The sequence below is a fragment of the Phyllostomus hastatus genome, unplaced genomic scaffold (assembly GCF_019186645.2).
Source record: "Phyllostomus hastatus isolate PE091 unplaced genomic scaffold, TTU_PhHast_1.1 phas_contig_432, whole genome shotgun sequence".
NCBI classification, from domain to species: domain Eukaryota; kingdom Metazoa; phylum Chordata; class Mammalia; order Chiroptera; family Phyllostomidae; genus Phyllostomus; species Phyllostomus hastatus.
Window position 1 is genome coordinate 2,895,367 of NW_025333880.1, and position 14,181 is coordinate 2,909,547.

Consider the following 14,181-nt stretch of genomic DNA (forward strand, 5'->3'; position numbering starts at 1 on the left):
AAAAAGAAAAAAAAGAAACAACAATAGCAGCAACAAAAAACTCATAGACAACAGTATGGTCATTACCAGAGGAAAGTGGGGATGGGAAGAGTCAGGAGAGATTAAAAGGGGGATAAATGGTGATGGAAGGAGACATGACATGGGTTGGTGAACACAGTAAAATATACAGAGGACGTATTACAGAATTGTACACTTTAAACCTCTATAATTTTATTAACCAATGTAACCCCAATAAATTCAGTAAAAAATTGCAAAGTTTACAACATTACCAATTTTTAACCTTTTTACACAATTTCAATTTACAAAACCCCACAGGTATAAGTATTAGTTTTGTATATAAGTCATATTATTCATACAATTGTTAGTAGACCTGACACTGGCCGAATTTAAATTTCTGACACCATGATTCTACAATTATGCTACAGATATAATATATTATGCCAAAAGAAAAGGCCAGATTAACACTTCTGAGAGGAATGAGTCTATTTGTAAGACTTAACTCTATTTCCAGTTGTCTAGGCACTTGAGTTGTCATTTGTAAACAAATTCAAAACGTGGGGAAGTATTTTAATTCCTCTCTTCTCTTGGCAAAGCCATCTTTAAATATAAAAAATCCTGAAGGTTCTGCCTTCAGCATTTCCAATTTCTCTCAGTTATTCCCCAGAACAGCGACTCTATATTTTTTTTGATTGTGGACTATCTCCTAGTAACACACATTTGTTTATTAAAATCAATTACTTTAGTACTATAGCTCCCAATTCCCAGAGGCAAAAATTCTACTTATTGGGTAATAATTCTAAGATGTACACTTCCCTGACATTTTAATATCACTGAAATCTTCTACAGTCATTAAGGTCTTAAAATGGGGATACTGGCCAGGTAGCAGACAAGGTGTAGGTGTCAATATCTGTCCTCATGTGACCCTGGTCACGAATAGTCATATATTTTTTTTCATTTTGACTCATGTACATTGTTGAGCTTATTTGTTGAACTTAACTGTTGTTCAAAATGTTTTTTTAGATGTTGTGTGAAATTTTTTTGTTGATACTTTCTAGTAGTATCAAGAAAGCACCAATATCGGACTTCCGGCAAGATGGAGGCATAGGTGGAAGCACCATACCTCCACGTACAACCAAGATTAGAACAACAACAATTTAGAGCCAGAATAACACCCAGAACTGACAGAGAATTTATCTGAATGGAAGTCAGACAGCCAAGAAGTTGAAGTAGACCCATTCATCCAGACTGGTAGGAGGGACGGCGATGAGCACGGGTCGCAGCGCGCGGAGTGGGGAGAGCTGGGCGCCTAAGGCAACCGGGAGTGCATAAGCCATCCAAGGCGCACAGCGGGTGGACCCTGAGGACGCAAGCGGCAACTGGCAGACCCAGTGAGGCTGCGATTGTGGACCAGGGTGGAGCGTGAAGCCCAGGATCCCAGGGAAGGGACTGAGATCCCAGGAGAGTGGGGCTGCCGCCATTGTTCCCTCCCACCCCTGCCCCCACATACAACGTCACAATCTAGCGACTGGGGTGCCCAGCTCCGGTGAACACCTAAGTCTCCACCCCTCACTGTAACAAGAGCGGCCAGACGGAAAAAAAAAGAGACAGAGATGGCTCAAATAGAAGAACAAATCAGTGCCCCAGAACTCATCCTTTTGAGCGACCAAGAAATAGCTAACCTATCAGATGCACAGTTCAAAACACTGGTGATCAGAAAGCTCACAGAATTGGTTGATTTTGGTCGCAAATTAGATGAAAACATGCAGGTTACCATAATAGAGATGAAGGAAGATGCACGGAGAACCAACAGTGATAGGAAGGAAACTGGGACTCAAAACAACAGAGTGGACAAGAAGGAAGAAAAAAAAAACCAAACAGGAAATAATGGAGAAAGAATTTGAATAATAATTCAAATTATTCTTATTTGAAGAATAAGAATTCAAAAAAACAAGGAGAAGCTTAGGAACCTCCAGGACATCTTTAAACATTCCAACATCCGAATTATAGGGGTACCAGAAGGGGAAGAGGAAAAGCAACAGATTGAACACGTATTTGAACAAATAATAAAGGAGAACTTCCCCATTCTGGCAAAGGAAATAGACTTCCAGGAAATCCAGGAAGCTCAGAGAGCCCCAAAGAAGTTGGACCCAAGAAGAAACACACCAAGGCACATCATAATTACATTAGCCAAGGTAAAAATTAAGGAGAGAATCCTAGAAGCAGCAAGAGATGAGGGGACGGTAACCTACAAAGGAGTTCCCATCAGATTGTCAGCTGAGTTCTCAAAAGGGACCTTACAGGCAAGAAGGGGCTGGAAAGAAATATTCCAAGTCATGAAAGACAAGGACCTATATCCAAGATTACTCTATCCAGCAAAGCTTTCATTTAGAATGGAAGGGCAGATCAAGTGCTTCTCAGGTAAGGTCAAGTTAAAGGAGTTCATCATCACCAAGCCCTTATTTTATGAAATGTTAAAGGGACTTATCTAAGAAAAGAAGATAAAGAAAAAACATGTATAGTAAAAGGACAGCAAACTCACAATAATTAACAACCACACCTAAAGCAAAACCAAAAGAAACTAAGCATACAACTAGAGCAGGAACAGAACCACAGAAATGGAGATCACATGGAGGGTTAGCAACAGGGCAGTGGGAGGAGGAGAGAGGGGGAAAAGGTACAGAGAATAAGAGGCATAGATTATAGGTTGAAAATAGATAGGGGGAGGGTAAGGATAGTATGGGAAATGTAGAAGCTAAAGAATTTATAAGTATGACACATGGACATGAACTAAAGGGGGGAATGTGGGTGGGAAAGGGTATACAGGGTGGAGGGGAGTGAAGGGGGGAACATGGGACACTTATAATAGCATAATCAATAAAATATATTAAAAGAAAGCACCAATATCAAAAGTTGTCCAATGGTCAGTTGGTTGGAGTGTCATCCTGTGCACCAACAAGGTTGTGGGTTCAATCCCTGGTCAGAGCACATACCTATGTAGCAGGTTTGATCCCTTGTTGAGAACCGATGGATATTTATCTCTCCTCTCTCTACCCATCCCCCTCTCTAAAAATCAATAACAATGTCCTAGGGTAAGGGTTAAAAGAAAAAAGAAAAAACTTGCAGAATGTATATCAGTGGCTTAGAAGAAAATCCCAAGGGTAACAGCAGAATATTCTTAAGCAATGTGACATCACTGATACCAAATTGCCAAGCAAATGTGTTAAAAAACAACAACAACAACAATAACAAACCCCTAGGTGATTAAAAAGTTAAAAGAACAACACTACCATAGTTTGATTATTTTAACCCTTGAATTGGTAATAAAATATTAGCACTGTTATAAAGATAGCATATTAGATCTGATGAAATCCAGTACATGCATTATAGACACATCCAAAACATTCCTGGTTTCCTATTGCAGCATTACTACCCATGAGCATCTCAAATTAGGCCTATCTAAATCCATATTCCATTACATTGTCTCCTCTGTTTCCCTCTATCTTGCTCCTTAGATTCCTTAATAAGTTTAATAGCATCATATTCCCAACTACAAAGGTTAGAAAGAAGGGCAGAATAGTGCAGTGCTGTAGTACAGACATGAAAAGTTAGAATGTGTAGGTTCAAATCCTAGCTCTGCCATTTACTGTGTGATTTCTCTCTCTGACTCAGTTTTCTCATCTACAAAATAAGAATTATAATATAGGCCTGCCATCACTCATCCAAAAATATAAAATCTTTTAGAAAGATAACACTATAGATTACTTAACAACTCCACTTGAGTTTAACAACTCCACTGAGTCTGAGGCAGCACTCTATAACCAAACACATTGATACCATATTTTGCTGTGTATTATGCGCACCCATGTTTTTGTGCACATTATACATGGATTATACCCATGGTATGTAATCATTATAGCCATGTATCGTATGCATTCTTACTTACCTCTCTAATAAATGTGGGCAAAAAGTGAGAATTATACATGGCAAAATATGGTATTACTGCAAAAAATATATTTACCGTAAGTAGGATAAGCAAAGACTTACTTCCCAGTTTCATCTGCTACTCTCTCCTTATTCCACCAATGCTGCTCTCCCTGAAAAAACCTCAGCTCCAAAGAAACCTTTTTATCTAAAACAATCAGAACAAGTATTTGCTTGGTGAAGCAGAAAAGCTGATTAAAATAGGAAATCATAAAACAGAATACATATATGAAAATAAATGAACAAAAATAAGACATTTATTTCAACATAAAAGACATTGGAGGATGTCTCCAGTGACTTAAATCCATGCTGTTGCCTTTCAGCATAAACCATGCCTGTAACGTGTTGTCTTGGACTTCAAAGTGTGTTTAAAGTGAAAGAAAAACTAGAAGTAAATAGAAAAGCAATCTAGGTATTTCTTCTTTCAGTCTTTCCGTTGTACCCACATCTAATAAACAGCCATTTTATGTTTAGGGCCTTGCCTTTATTGAGTCTTTCCAAAGTGTTTAATATAGCTATAGCAACGGTTTTCTTTTTTTGTACTGTTCTATCAGTTTGGGGCAATCTGATTAAATTAGACAACCACTAATAAGTTTGATGGACATTAACAGGCTAAAACACACACAACTAACTTTTGGTAGTTTTGTAATTCAGTTGCTGGAAATGAAAGTAAGTGAGTTCAGTAGAAGTAACTTATTAGCTTCAGAGTTCAGTTTTAACAACTTTATGGGAATCAGTATGTTTTAACAAAGAAATGACAAATGTTAGTCAGTATGATAGGAGCCAGCTAAGAGCTTTACATACATTATTTCTCATTCATGAATAGCATGACTTTACTCAAGCAGCTCTTAACACCCAGAGGCAAAAACTCTATTCATTATTTAATACTGTTGTTTTCTTTATAATCTTTCTCTGGTTAGACAAAATAGAAATAATTCTTCCTCAGTGTTCTTTGTTCACTCATCTCTTGGTCCTTCTTTTTTATCTAGTGTTAGTTAACTGACTTCACAGTATCTATAAACTTGAAGATTAAAGATTATGTTTCCTGCAGTCGCTTTCAATCTCATAATGCCTGACACTACCGTAGGAGACATTTGTGTTAAAATGGAAAGAACATAAAAATTTGAGTCTTGAGAATGAGGACCCAGTTCTGACTATGAAATGGAAATAACAGTGAATACTCCCACAAAGTTGTTTAAAAAATAGAGTTAAGAATGTATATGAGATATGTTTATAGTTTTAGACACATATACCTAATTGTCATTATAGCAAGATATAAGTACCTCTCAAATAAAATGTTACTATTCTCATAGGAGCTTTGATTTAGTTTTACTTTCTAAGACTTTCAATCAAAATACATGGTCTGTTTTATACTAACAAAGTATTGTCCTTGACACATATCCTTTAAAAAGTATCCCTTTGCTAAATAACAGCGAAATTCATGGATCTGCCAATTCTTCTTGGGGCTCAATGCCTATACATCAAAGTATAATTATGACAAATGACTACATTTCTCCTTTGCTCTTCTCATCTGGTTAGTCCTGAGACAAAATTACAATAATCCAGGATAAACAAGAGCTTACTGTTTTACACTAAAAGTAGTGCAAAATTTGCATTAAGCAAAATTCTTAAAAAATTGCATTATGAAGAATAAGTAATTTAGCTAACATTTATTTACTGAATACTAAGTATGTGCCACACATTCTCCCAAGAGTCTCATATATATTATCTCATTTAATTTTCAAAATAATTTTATAAAGTAGGGACAAGTATTAACACTTCCATTTTGTAGACCAGGAAGCAGCGGTTCAGAGAAGCTGGTAATTTGTTCAAAGTTAACAGTAACTATTTGGCAGAGTTAAAATTTAAATAGAGTAGCGTGATTCCTGAGGTTGAAATCAGTAATAGAATGTTTCTCATTGGCATGGTAAAGTTTATATAATTCTTAAACTGATAAGAATTTCTGATTCTTTTATCAAAAATAACAATAGTATTTCATTCCAGACAGAAGAATCAGCAGGTTCAGACTATGAAAGCACGATGTCTAAGTTTGTTTAAAGGCTAAGCAAAGGGATCAGACCAGAGTGACTAAAGGAAGAGAGCCTGGACTAGAGTGAAGGAATGAAGTCAGAAAGGTGACAAAGGCCCACATATTGCACTGTAAAACTCTGCTTCCATCCTGAAGGCATTATGAATCTATATGAGAGCTCTGAGTAAAAACATGTTATCCCACTTAAAATATTTTAAAAAGATCATTCTAGCTGCTAGATGAAAAAAAGATGGGGAGAAGAGGATGGTTATGATTAGAATTATTGCAACTGCAATAATTCCAGTGAAAAACAACAGTGTCCAGGATCACGGAGAAATGAAAAAGGGGATGAAAAACAGTTACATATTGGATATATTTTGAAGGACAAGTCACGAAAAATCTTGAGGATACTGTTGGATGTTTATGGAATAAAGGTTAAAATGAAGAAAAGCCAAGCTATAAATAAGCTACCACAAATATTTAAAAGTTTTCAAATCCTTAAATAGCTGGTTCTTTAATGATCAAGTGACAAAGCTAATAAAACTTTTCCCAAGCTGTAAATAAGACCATGAAAAGGTCACTGAATGTAATCCTACCAGCACTTTAAAATGATATGAAATCCTCAACAGTAGTGCCTTTAAAACTACTTCAAACAATAAGAAAATTATATTAAGTATACTAATTAATCAATATTCCATATTCTATATACTATGAAGTTATATAACATTAGCCTAATACAGGGCTAATTTTCTCCACTATTGGAAAATTTTATGGCTAGCACTAAAGCAACTCAAGATTAAAGCATTCCTTAAACATTTGTAGTGAAGGCCTAAAACAGAAACGTGGTGATGAAATTAAAATACAAAAAGATTATATCAGAATAACAATCACATCAATAACCAAAACATTAATAAGTCGTTTAAGTTTTATTGTTCAAATACAAAATATTTTTCACATAAACATAAAAATTCCTATGATTTACAAGAATACAAAAATAACAACAAAACCTTCCAAGGCTAAAACTGCAGTCATTCCAATAAAAAACATTCACTAGTCAATGAAGAGGCATAGGCTGAATAAACTAGACAATGGAGTACTAAACCTAAAAAGAATGATGAGAAATATCACCATCTTCCGCTACATAGTATTCTCCATAATAAACTGTAAAGTGAAAAGAGCAAAGTAGAGAAATGTGCATAATGTCCTACCATTTATCCACAAAGGTGGAGCAATACTTATGCACCTTCTTTCTCCCCTGCCCAAAACTCAACCAACCAACCAACAAAACTTCAAACTGTTTTCAGCAATCATATTGTTGCTGTTGGTGGCGGGCTATTACTGTTACAAGCAGTGAAACCAATAGTAATTGTTATTTTAATCTTATTGTTCCTGGCAATGAAGTGAGGGGAAAAGGAAATACTGATACGAGAGAGAAATTAAAGAAAAACATCTTGTTGTTGAATTTGAATTGGAAAAATCAGCAGTAACAACGAGTACTTGTAGCACCCGTTATTAGGAAGGGGCTCCATGGTAAAAGTGGAAATCTAGATCAGGGCAGGAAATGTAAAAGATGCCTGGAACATCTTGTAATACTAAGGACAAGGAAAGTGTTAAAATTCACTTTATTTGGTCATGTCCCAAGAACACAGAAGCCATATGAAGAGAGTTTTGATGACCAAAGATGGTACAATATACTAATCAATAAGGGTAATATGACTTCAATGGATTTACACAGTAAGTGTGTTTAAACGCAGGAACTCCTGAAGTTACTCAGACCTCAAAAGAACAATCAGTCCTTTTGAAGGTAACTAGTGAACCAATTCAATATTTTAAAAATCATTATATGGAGGGAAATAATAATATATCCTGTCGGTCCTATAAAATTTGTACCCAGGGGTAACCAAACAGCAGATGTAAGAAAGTTTCTTGTACAAAATATTCCAACTAATTAATAAAAAACAAAATTAAAATGCTGCCATTGTTCTTCAGTCAGAAGACTTGACTGTCAATGTCCTGCATAGAGTACTTACATCAATAATCCAGTTATCATTTATAGTTAGAGAGCTATAACTAACTTTTAAATTGGAACAATAAAATTGAATAAATGGTTTCTTGGCTCCACAGTTATTTGCCTTTCCTAGTTATGCTCGAAAGTCACACTATTCAATTTTATTTCTATTCCATAACCCAATGACATCAACATTGTAATTTTTAGGGAAGAATACCTTTATGTGACAGTGAGAATTTTATACTGCCTATATTAGTTTGCCAGTGCTACCAAAACAAAATAGCATAGATTAAATGCTTAAACAATTACTGTAACATAGTTTTAGATACCAGAAGTCCAATAAAGTATTAGCAAGTTTGGTTTTTTCTGAGACTTCTTCCCTTGGCTTGCAGATGGCTGCCTTCACACAGTATCCTCTGATGGTCTTTTATCTCTGTGTGCACATTCCTGGTGACTCTCTTGGTGTCTAAATTTCTTCTTCTTATAAGGATATTAGTAAAATTGGATTAGGGCCCACACTAGAGGTCTCATTTTAACTTACTTGTGTCTTTAAAAGCTCCATTTCTATAGTTACCTTATAAGGTTCTGGGGGGTTCATGTTTAACATCTAAATTTTGTAGGGACACAATTCAGTCCATAACATTGTCAATTCAGCACACCAAAGGAAGGTAATAATGTTAATGCACACATTTTAATACCCAATCCATCAATATTTAGTAAAACAATGCATATGCTGAACATTAACATGATACTCCCTAAGTCGCCTCATTTATACTTCTAATCCACTCTGAGTAAGGGGCATTATAAGGGTCTAGTCAAGGAACATGTATGAATGACCCATGGACATGGACAACAGGGTGAGGACTGACTGTGGGAGTGGGGAAGAGCAATGGGGTAAAAATGGAAACTGTGATAGAACAATAATGAAATTAAATTTAAAAAATCTCAATTTTTAGTTTTCTCTAAGACTTCTATCATTTTCAAAGCAGGGAGAGATTAAGGGTAAGTATCTTGGTAAAAAGATGAGATAATTGAGCCAAAATATGAAGAACTATCATTCACCTCTATACGCTTGGCTTCTGCTAGGCTATAGACCAGATATGAATGTTAAAATGTCTAGAAACTAAACTGTAATCTCATATTCTTTGTTCTACAATCTCTAGTGGAGATCAAAAATTTAGAACTCACTGTATCCTAATTAGCCTCAAATTTTCAGAGTGAACTATCTGTTTTGTTGTTTGTTTCAGCTCTCATTTCAACTGGGATAACTAGCACTATTCTGTGCATAACACAACAACTGATAGGTTAAAGATGATGATGAATCAGTCAGGAATATTGGAAAGGCTTCTGGAAGAAGTGAGCCTTAAAAAACTACATCTGAAGAGTTTGGTAAGAACTGATCAAGGAAAGAAATGAGGCAAATGAACCACTATGTGCAAAGAAACAATGATGTGAACCAAAAGGGAATATTAGGGAACTGAAAGTAGCCCAGTATTGACATAATGAAAAATGTAGAAAGCAATATGAGAAATAAGAGCTAGGAAGATGCTAGATTATTTCCAAATAATTGTATTATTTCATAAATAATATTAATCATAGAGGCTAAGTAGCTTGACCAAGAGCACAAAGCTTGTGAATGCAGAAGCAAGATTTGCAACAAATTTAACTCCAAATACTTAGCAGAGTGACCCAATTTTCCTAGGTTATTCCTGGTTTATAACAGTTGTCTCTACATTATTATTAACAGGGCCTTACCCTACAGATGCTCTGATTTGGAGGATATTTTCACCCTATCTCTTAAGCCACCATGCTATATTTTTCTAGGCCCAAGAAAATTACGGAAGGTTTCATTAATTTCTCACACTCATTAGTGAAATTAATTGCTGAAAGAGACAATTCTGATAAAAATAATCATGCATTTGTAAAAGTTTGGGGCTATCATCACTTTAACAAATAATATTTATTTCTGCTTTCTCATATGCACCTGACTGGGTATTAAACTGGCAACCTAGGCATGTGCCCTGACCAGGAATCCAACCCATGACCTTTTGGTTTATAGGAGGAAGCTCCAACCAACTGAATCACACCAGTGAGGGCTCACTCATTTGCCTTTAATGACAATTTCTGTAAAATCTCAGGTCTCTATAATGGTATTTGGATAAAAGTAAACAAAGAACTGGCTTACTCTGCAATATCGAGATATCCACAGGAAGCAGCTGCATGTAGTGGTATCCAGCCTTCATTATCAGGTTGATTAATATTTGCTCCATTTTCTACCAGAAACTTCACCATATCAACATTGTCATCAATGCAAGCCTAAAAACACAAAAGATTACAAAAGGTTTGATTCAACACTCCCAACAATAAAGCAATGGAATAAAATTCCTATTTTGCAGCTTTTATAATATAAAAATTTTCTGTAAATTAGTCTGCTGCTATTTTGATTGTACTGCCATCAAACAGGCCAACGTATTAAGAATTAAAATTGCAGAAGTCCTTGCTTAGATACACATATAACAGTAGTGTATGTCATTAGACTATGCCAATATCATGAGGAAAACAAGTACATTTCATCAATGAAAACAATCAAAACTTTAAAATTAAGCACCAAAAATATCCTTGATGGCAATGGTTCCCAAAATGTGGTCTGCTGAGGGGGAGAGAGATCCTTTCAGGAAGCAGACATGGTCAAAACTATTTTCAAAATAATATTAAGATGGTACTTCCCCTTTTTACTGTGCTGACTGACACGTGCACTTGAGGTACAAAAGCACAAATGGTAAAACTGCTTGCACCTTCGCACAAATTAAGGCTGTGGCACACACACACACACACACACACACACAAAACCCACAAAAAAAACCCTCTAACAGTCACTGTCTTCACTATGCACTCAACTTTTTTCAAAAGCTATTTTTATTTATGAATGTCCTTTAGAAAGCAGTAAAAATCATGAATTTTATTAAAATTTCACCCTTAAATATTTATCTTTTTTATATTCTGTGGAATAAGATAGAATTATGCATGAAACAGTTATGACTGTGATTATTACCCTGACTAAAAGCACTTGTGCAGCTAAATTGCAACCTGAACCTGCCACTTTTTCCATGCAATATAATTTTTACTTAAACGATAAACTACACTTAGTCTAACTTGGATTTTTGGCAGAAATTTTCTTTTTTTTTTTTTCAAACCTTCACCTGTGGATATACTTATTGAATTTAGGGAGAGAGGAAGGGAAAAGGAAGGGGGTGGGAGAGGAAGAAAGAAAGAGAAACATCATTTAGTTGCCTCACATATGTGTCCTGATCAGGGATTGGACCCACAACCTTTTGGTGTACAGAACACTCCAACCAACTGAGCCACAGGCCAGGCAGAAATTTTTTTGAAAATGAAAAAAGTAAGCCTATCATTTCAAGAAAAACAACTAACAGTATTTGTTGCCAATGATAAATTCAAGCTCTCAAAAGGAGCAAAATAATTATTTATTTTTATTTAAAAGTTGTTAATTATGTAACATGGATAAAGTACACTGTTTTGAAATGAATTAATAAATACTTAAGAATCTTGGTTTTAACATATAGTATTGTAAAAATTAATACATACCATCTACAGAAACAAAGCTCTTTTCAATAATTTTAAAGAGGATAAAACGGTCCTGAGATGAAAAAGTTTGAGAACCTCAGCCTATAGTAAATAAGGGAACTTTTATCAATGCTTACGTTGTGTCAAGTAGTATAACAGGTCCTTTTTCTATTTTAATGATTTATATGCATTACCTCACAGAAAACCCTCATAAGATCAAGAATTTCACTGCATACCCACAGCACCATACATAATTCTTGGTGCATAGCAGAGGCTCAATAAATGAGTGAATAAACAAGAACATGAAGATTCAAAGAGATTAAGTAGTTTGAATAAGCCACACAGGGAAATTACAGAGCTGAGATGGTAACATATATGTTCAGATTCCAAAAAGCAAGCTCTTTCCACACTCTGCTTGCCACAGATGTTCCTAGTTCATCAATATATTTCTCATTTATCTGAAGTCTCTGCAATAGGCTATCATACATTGCAGGCATGTGTTTGTTGTATAAATCAAACCAATTTTCCTTTACCACAGAAGCAATTAGTATTTTCTTAGTTGGTGTCAAGGAAAGCACTAAGGGCAAAGTATTTTATATCTAAAGTCAAAAAGCACTGACTGGGAATCAGAACTTCTGTCTCTAGGCTTTAGTTCTGACTCTGCCACAAAATTTGTGGCTATGGACAAGTAATATTTGGGCTTTGGTGTCTTTATCTTTCAGGTGGAGGGAAGAACTTAAAATTCCCTAACAAGTTTAACATTACATATCCACAATTCTTCCTCTTGAAACAAGTTATAAGTAACCTTTAAGTACAAGGTGCTTGGGAAAAGAACGGTGTTTTTCAAGGAACAACTCTTAAAAATGGAGGAGAGATTTGAGAACCATAGCTATCTAATAATGAAAGAAGAAATCAAAATTTTATTGTATTAGAAAGTAGTTTATGTTATTTGAGATACCTAATGACTCACAGTGGCTTGAAATAACAGAACTATTTATAAGCTAATCATTGATTTTATTGAGAAAAGATACTCAATTCTATTCTCCTTTTCTCTCAACTTCTTTTAATTCCTATAGGCTGGCTCCAAAGCAGTATTCTGATTTTTATCATCAATATAAAAATATAAAAATCTATTCAATAAAAGTATCTAATACAAAAATGATTATTGGTTTTTTAAAAGTGGAGAATGCCAAGCAAACAAGAAATGACTTTTTATAAAGGGACATGAGAAAATGTTCACAATATATGTTCTCAAGTTTTTAAAAGAGGATACAAAACAAGTTGCCTAATTGAGTCCAATTTTACAAAAAATACATACACAAATCCACTAGAAGAATACATACTAAAGGTTAATAATCATTATCATTGGTGGTGAGACTGAATAATTTTTATTTTCTTCTTTACATTTTCTGTAATATGAATAACCAAATTGCTACTGAAAGTATAAAATTCATTTAACCCCTCCAGAAAAGCATTCAAAAGCATCTACTAAAGTTTATGTAATTGATAAATAAATAATATGGGGTGTGCACTTGGAGGAGGCAGGGGAGATTCTATTCATATGTAATAGAATCCTACACATCTAGGAAAAAAAAAGAACACTAAACATAAATAACAAACTACTGCTACCTACCTTCAACAACATGGATGACCCTCACAGACATAGAGATGAGAGCAAAAGGGCAGAGACAAAGGATACATACTGTAGGTTTCCAGTCAAAGCTAATCCCTGGTGGTAAAGATCAGAATCATAGTTAAATTTATGGGGAAATGATAGGAGGGGCATGAGAAAGCTTTGTGGAAGACTAGAAATGTTTTCTACCTGTCTGATTTTTTTACTTAGACATATATATATTTAAAATGTATGAGATTGTACACTTAGAGCTTTGTGTTTTATGTAAATTATACAATTTAAAAAGTAAAAAAAAGGCTACTATGTATTACCTCCAGTATAAGACATTTATCTTTTTCTAAGTTGTACATGCTAAAGTGTCTTCCTTTAATTTCTATCCCCTGACTCCTGAAGCTCCACATATCAAATGGGATTCTTTCAACTGAGAATCTTTAAATATTATGAAATTTTTTCCGCTAATAATTCTCATGTATTTTTAAGGCTAAATATCCCTAATTTCTTTAGCTACTTTTATATTATACATATATGCTAAAAACTATATATGCCAAGGCCCTGGGAATGCTTGGAGTGCTAAAGATCACATAATAATATAGGAAACTAGTCCGTAAGTAACAATAATTTTACATACAATGGCATAATAGCAGAGAATAGAAATTTCTAAAATATCAGTGGGGACATTAAGAGATATTCTTATAACTAGGATGGTCCACACAGACCTCATTAAATAGTACATATTCGAGGAAGGTTTTGAAGATTACATAGGAGTCGCTGACTTAGAAAGTCAACTTGAGATGTAAACTAGTTAAACTAAAGTATATAAAACATGTGTTTTTATATTAAAGGGGGACTATTATCTTTCTTAGGAAGTTAAGCTCAAGGATGAACTTTGTTCCCGACACATTTTAAGGAAAAAGTTACGAAGTATAATAACAAAAAGTTGAATAA

The 14,181-nt window shown here is 34.7% G+C and overlaps 1 protein-coding gene across 6 annotated transcripts in view; it reads right to left on the reverse strand.

Annotated features, from left to right (window-relative positions):
- The window catches only part of PPP1R12A (protein phosphatase 1 regulatory subunit 12A), a 141,976-nt gene that overhangs the window by 83,785 nt on the left and 44,010 nt on the right, over nucleotides 1-14,181 (reverse strand). For all 6 annotated transcript variants that reach the window (XM_045844976.1, XM_045844974.1, XM_045844972.1 and 3 more), the window contains exon 2: nucleotides 10,204-10,334. In XM_045844976.1, coding sequence (XP_045700932.1) covers nucleotides 10,204-10,334 — 131 coding nt within the window. The remainder of the gene's footprint in view (nucleotides 1-10,203; nucleotides 10,335-14,181) is intronic.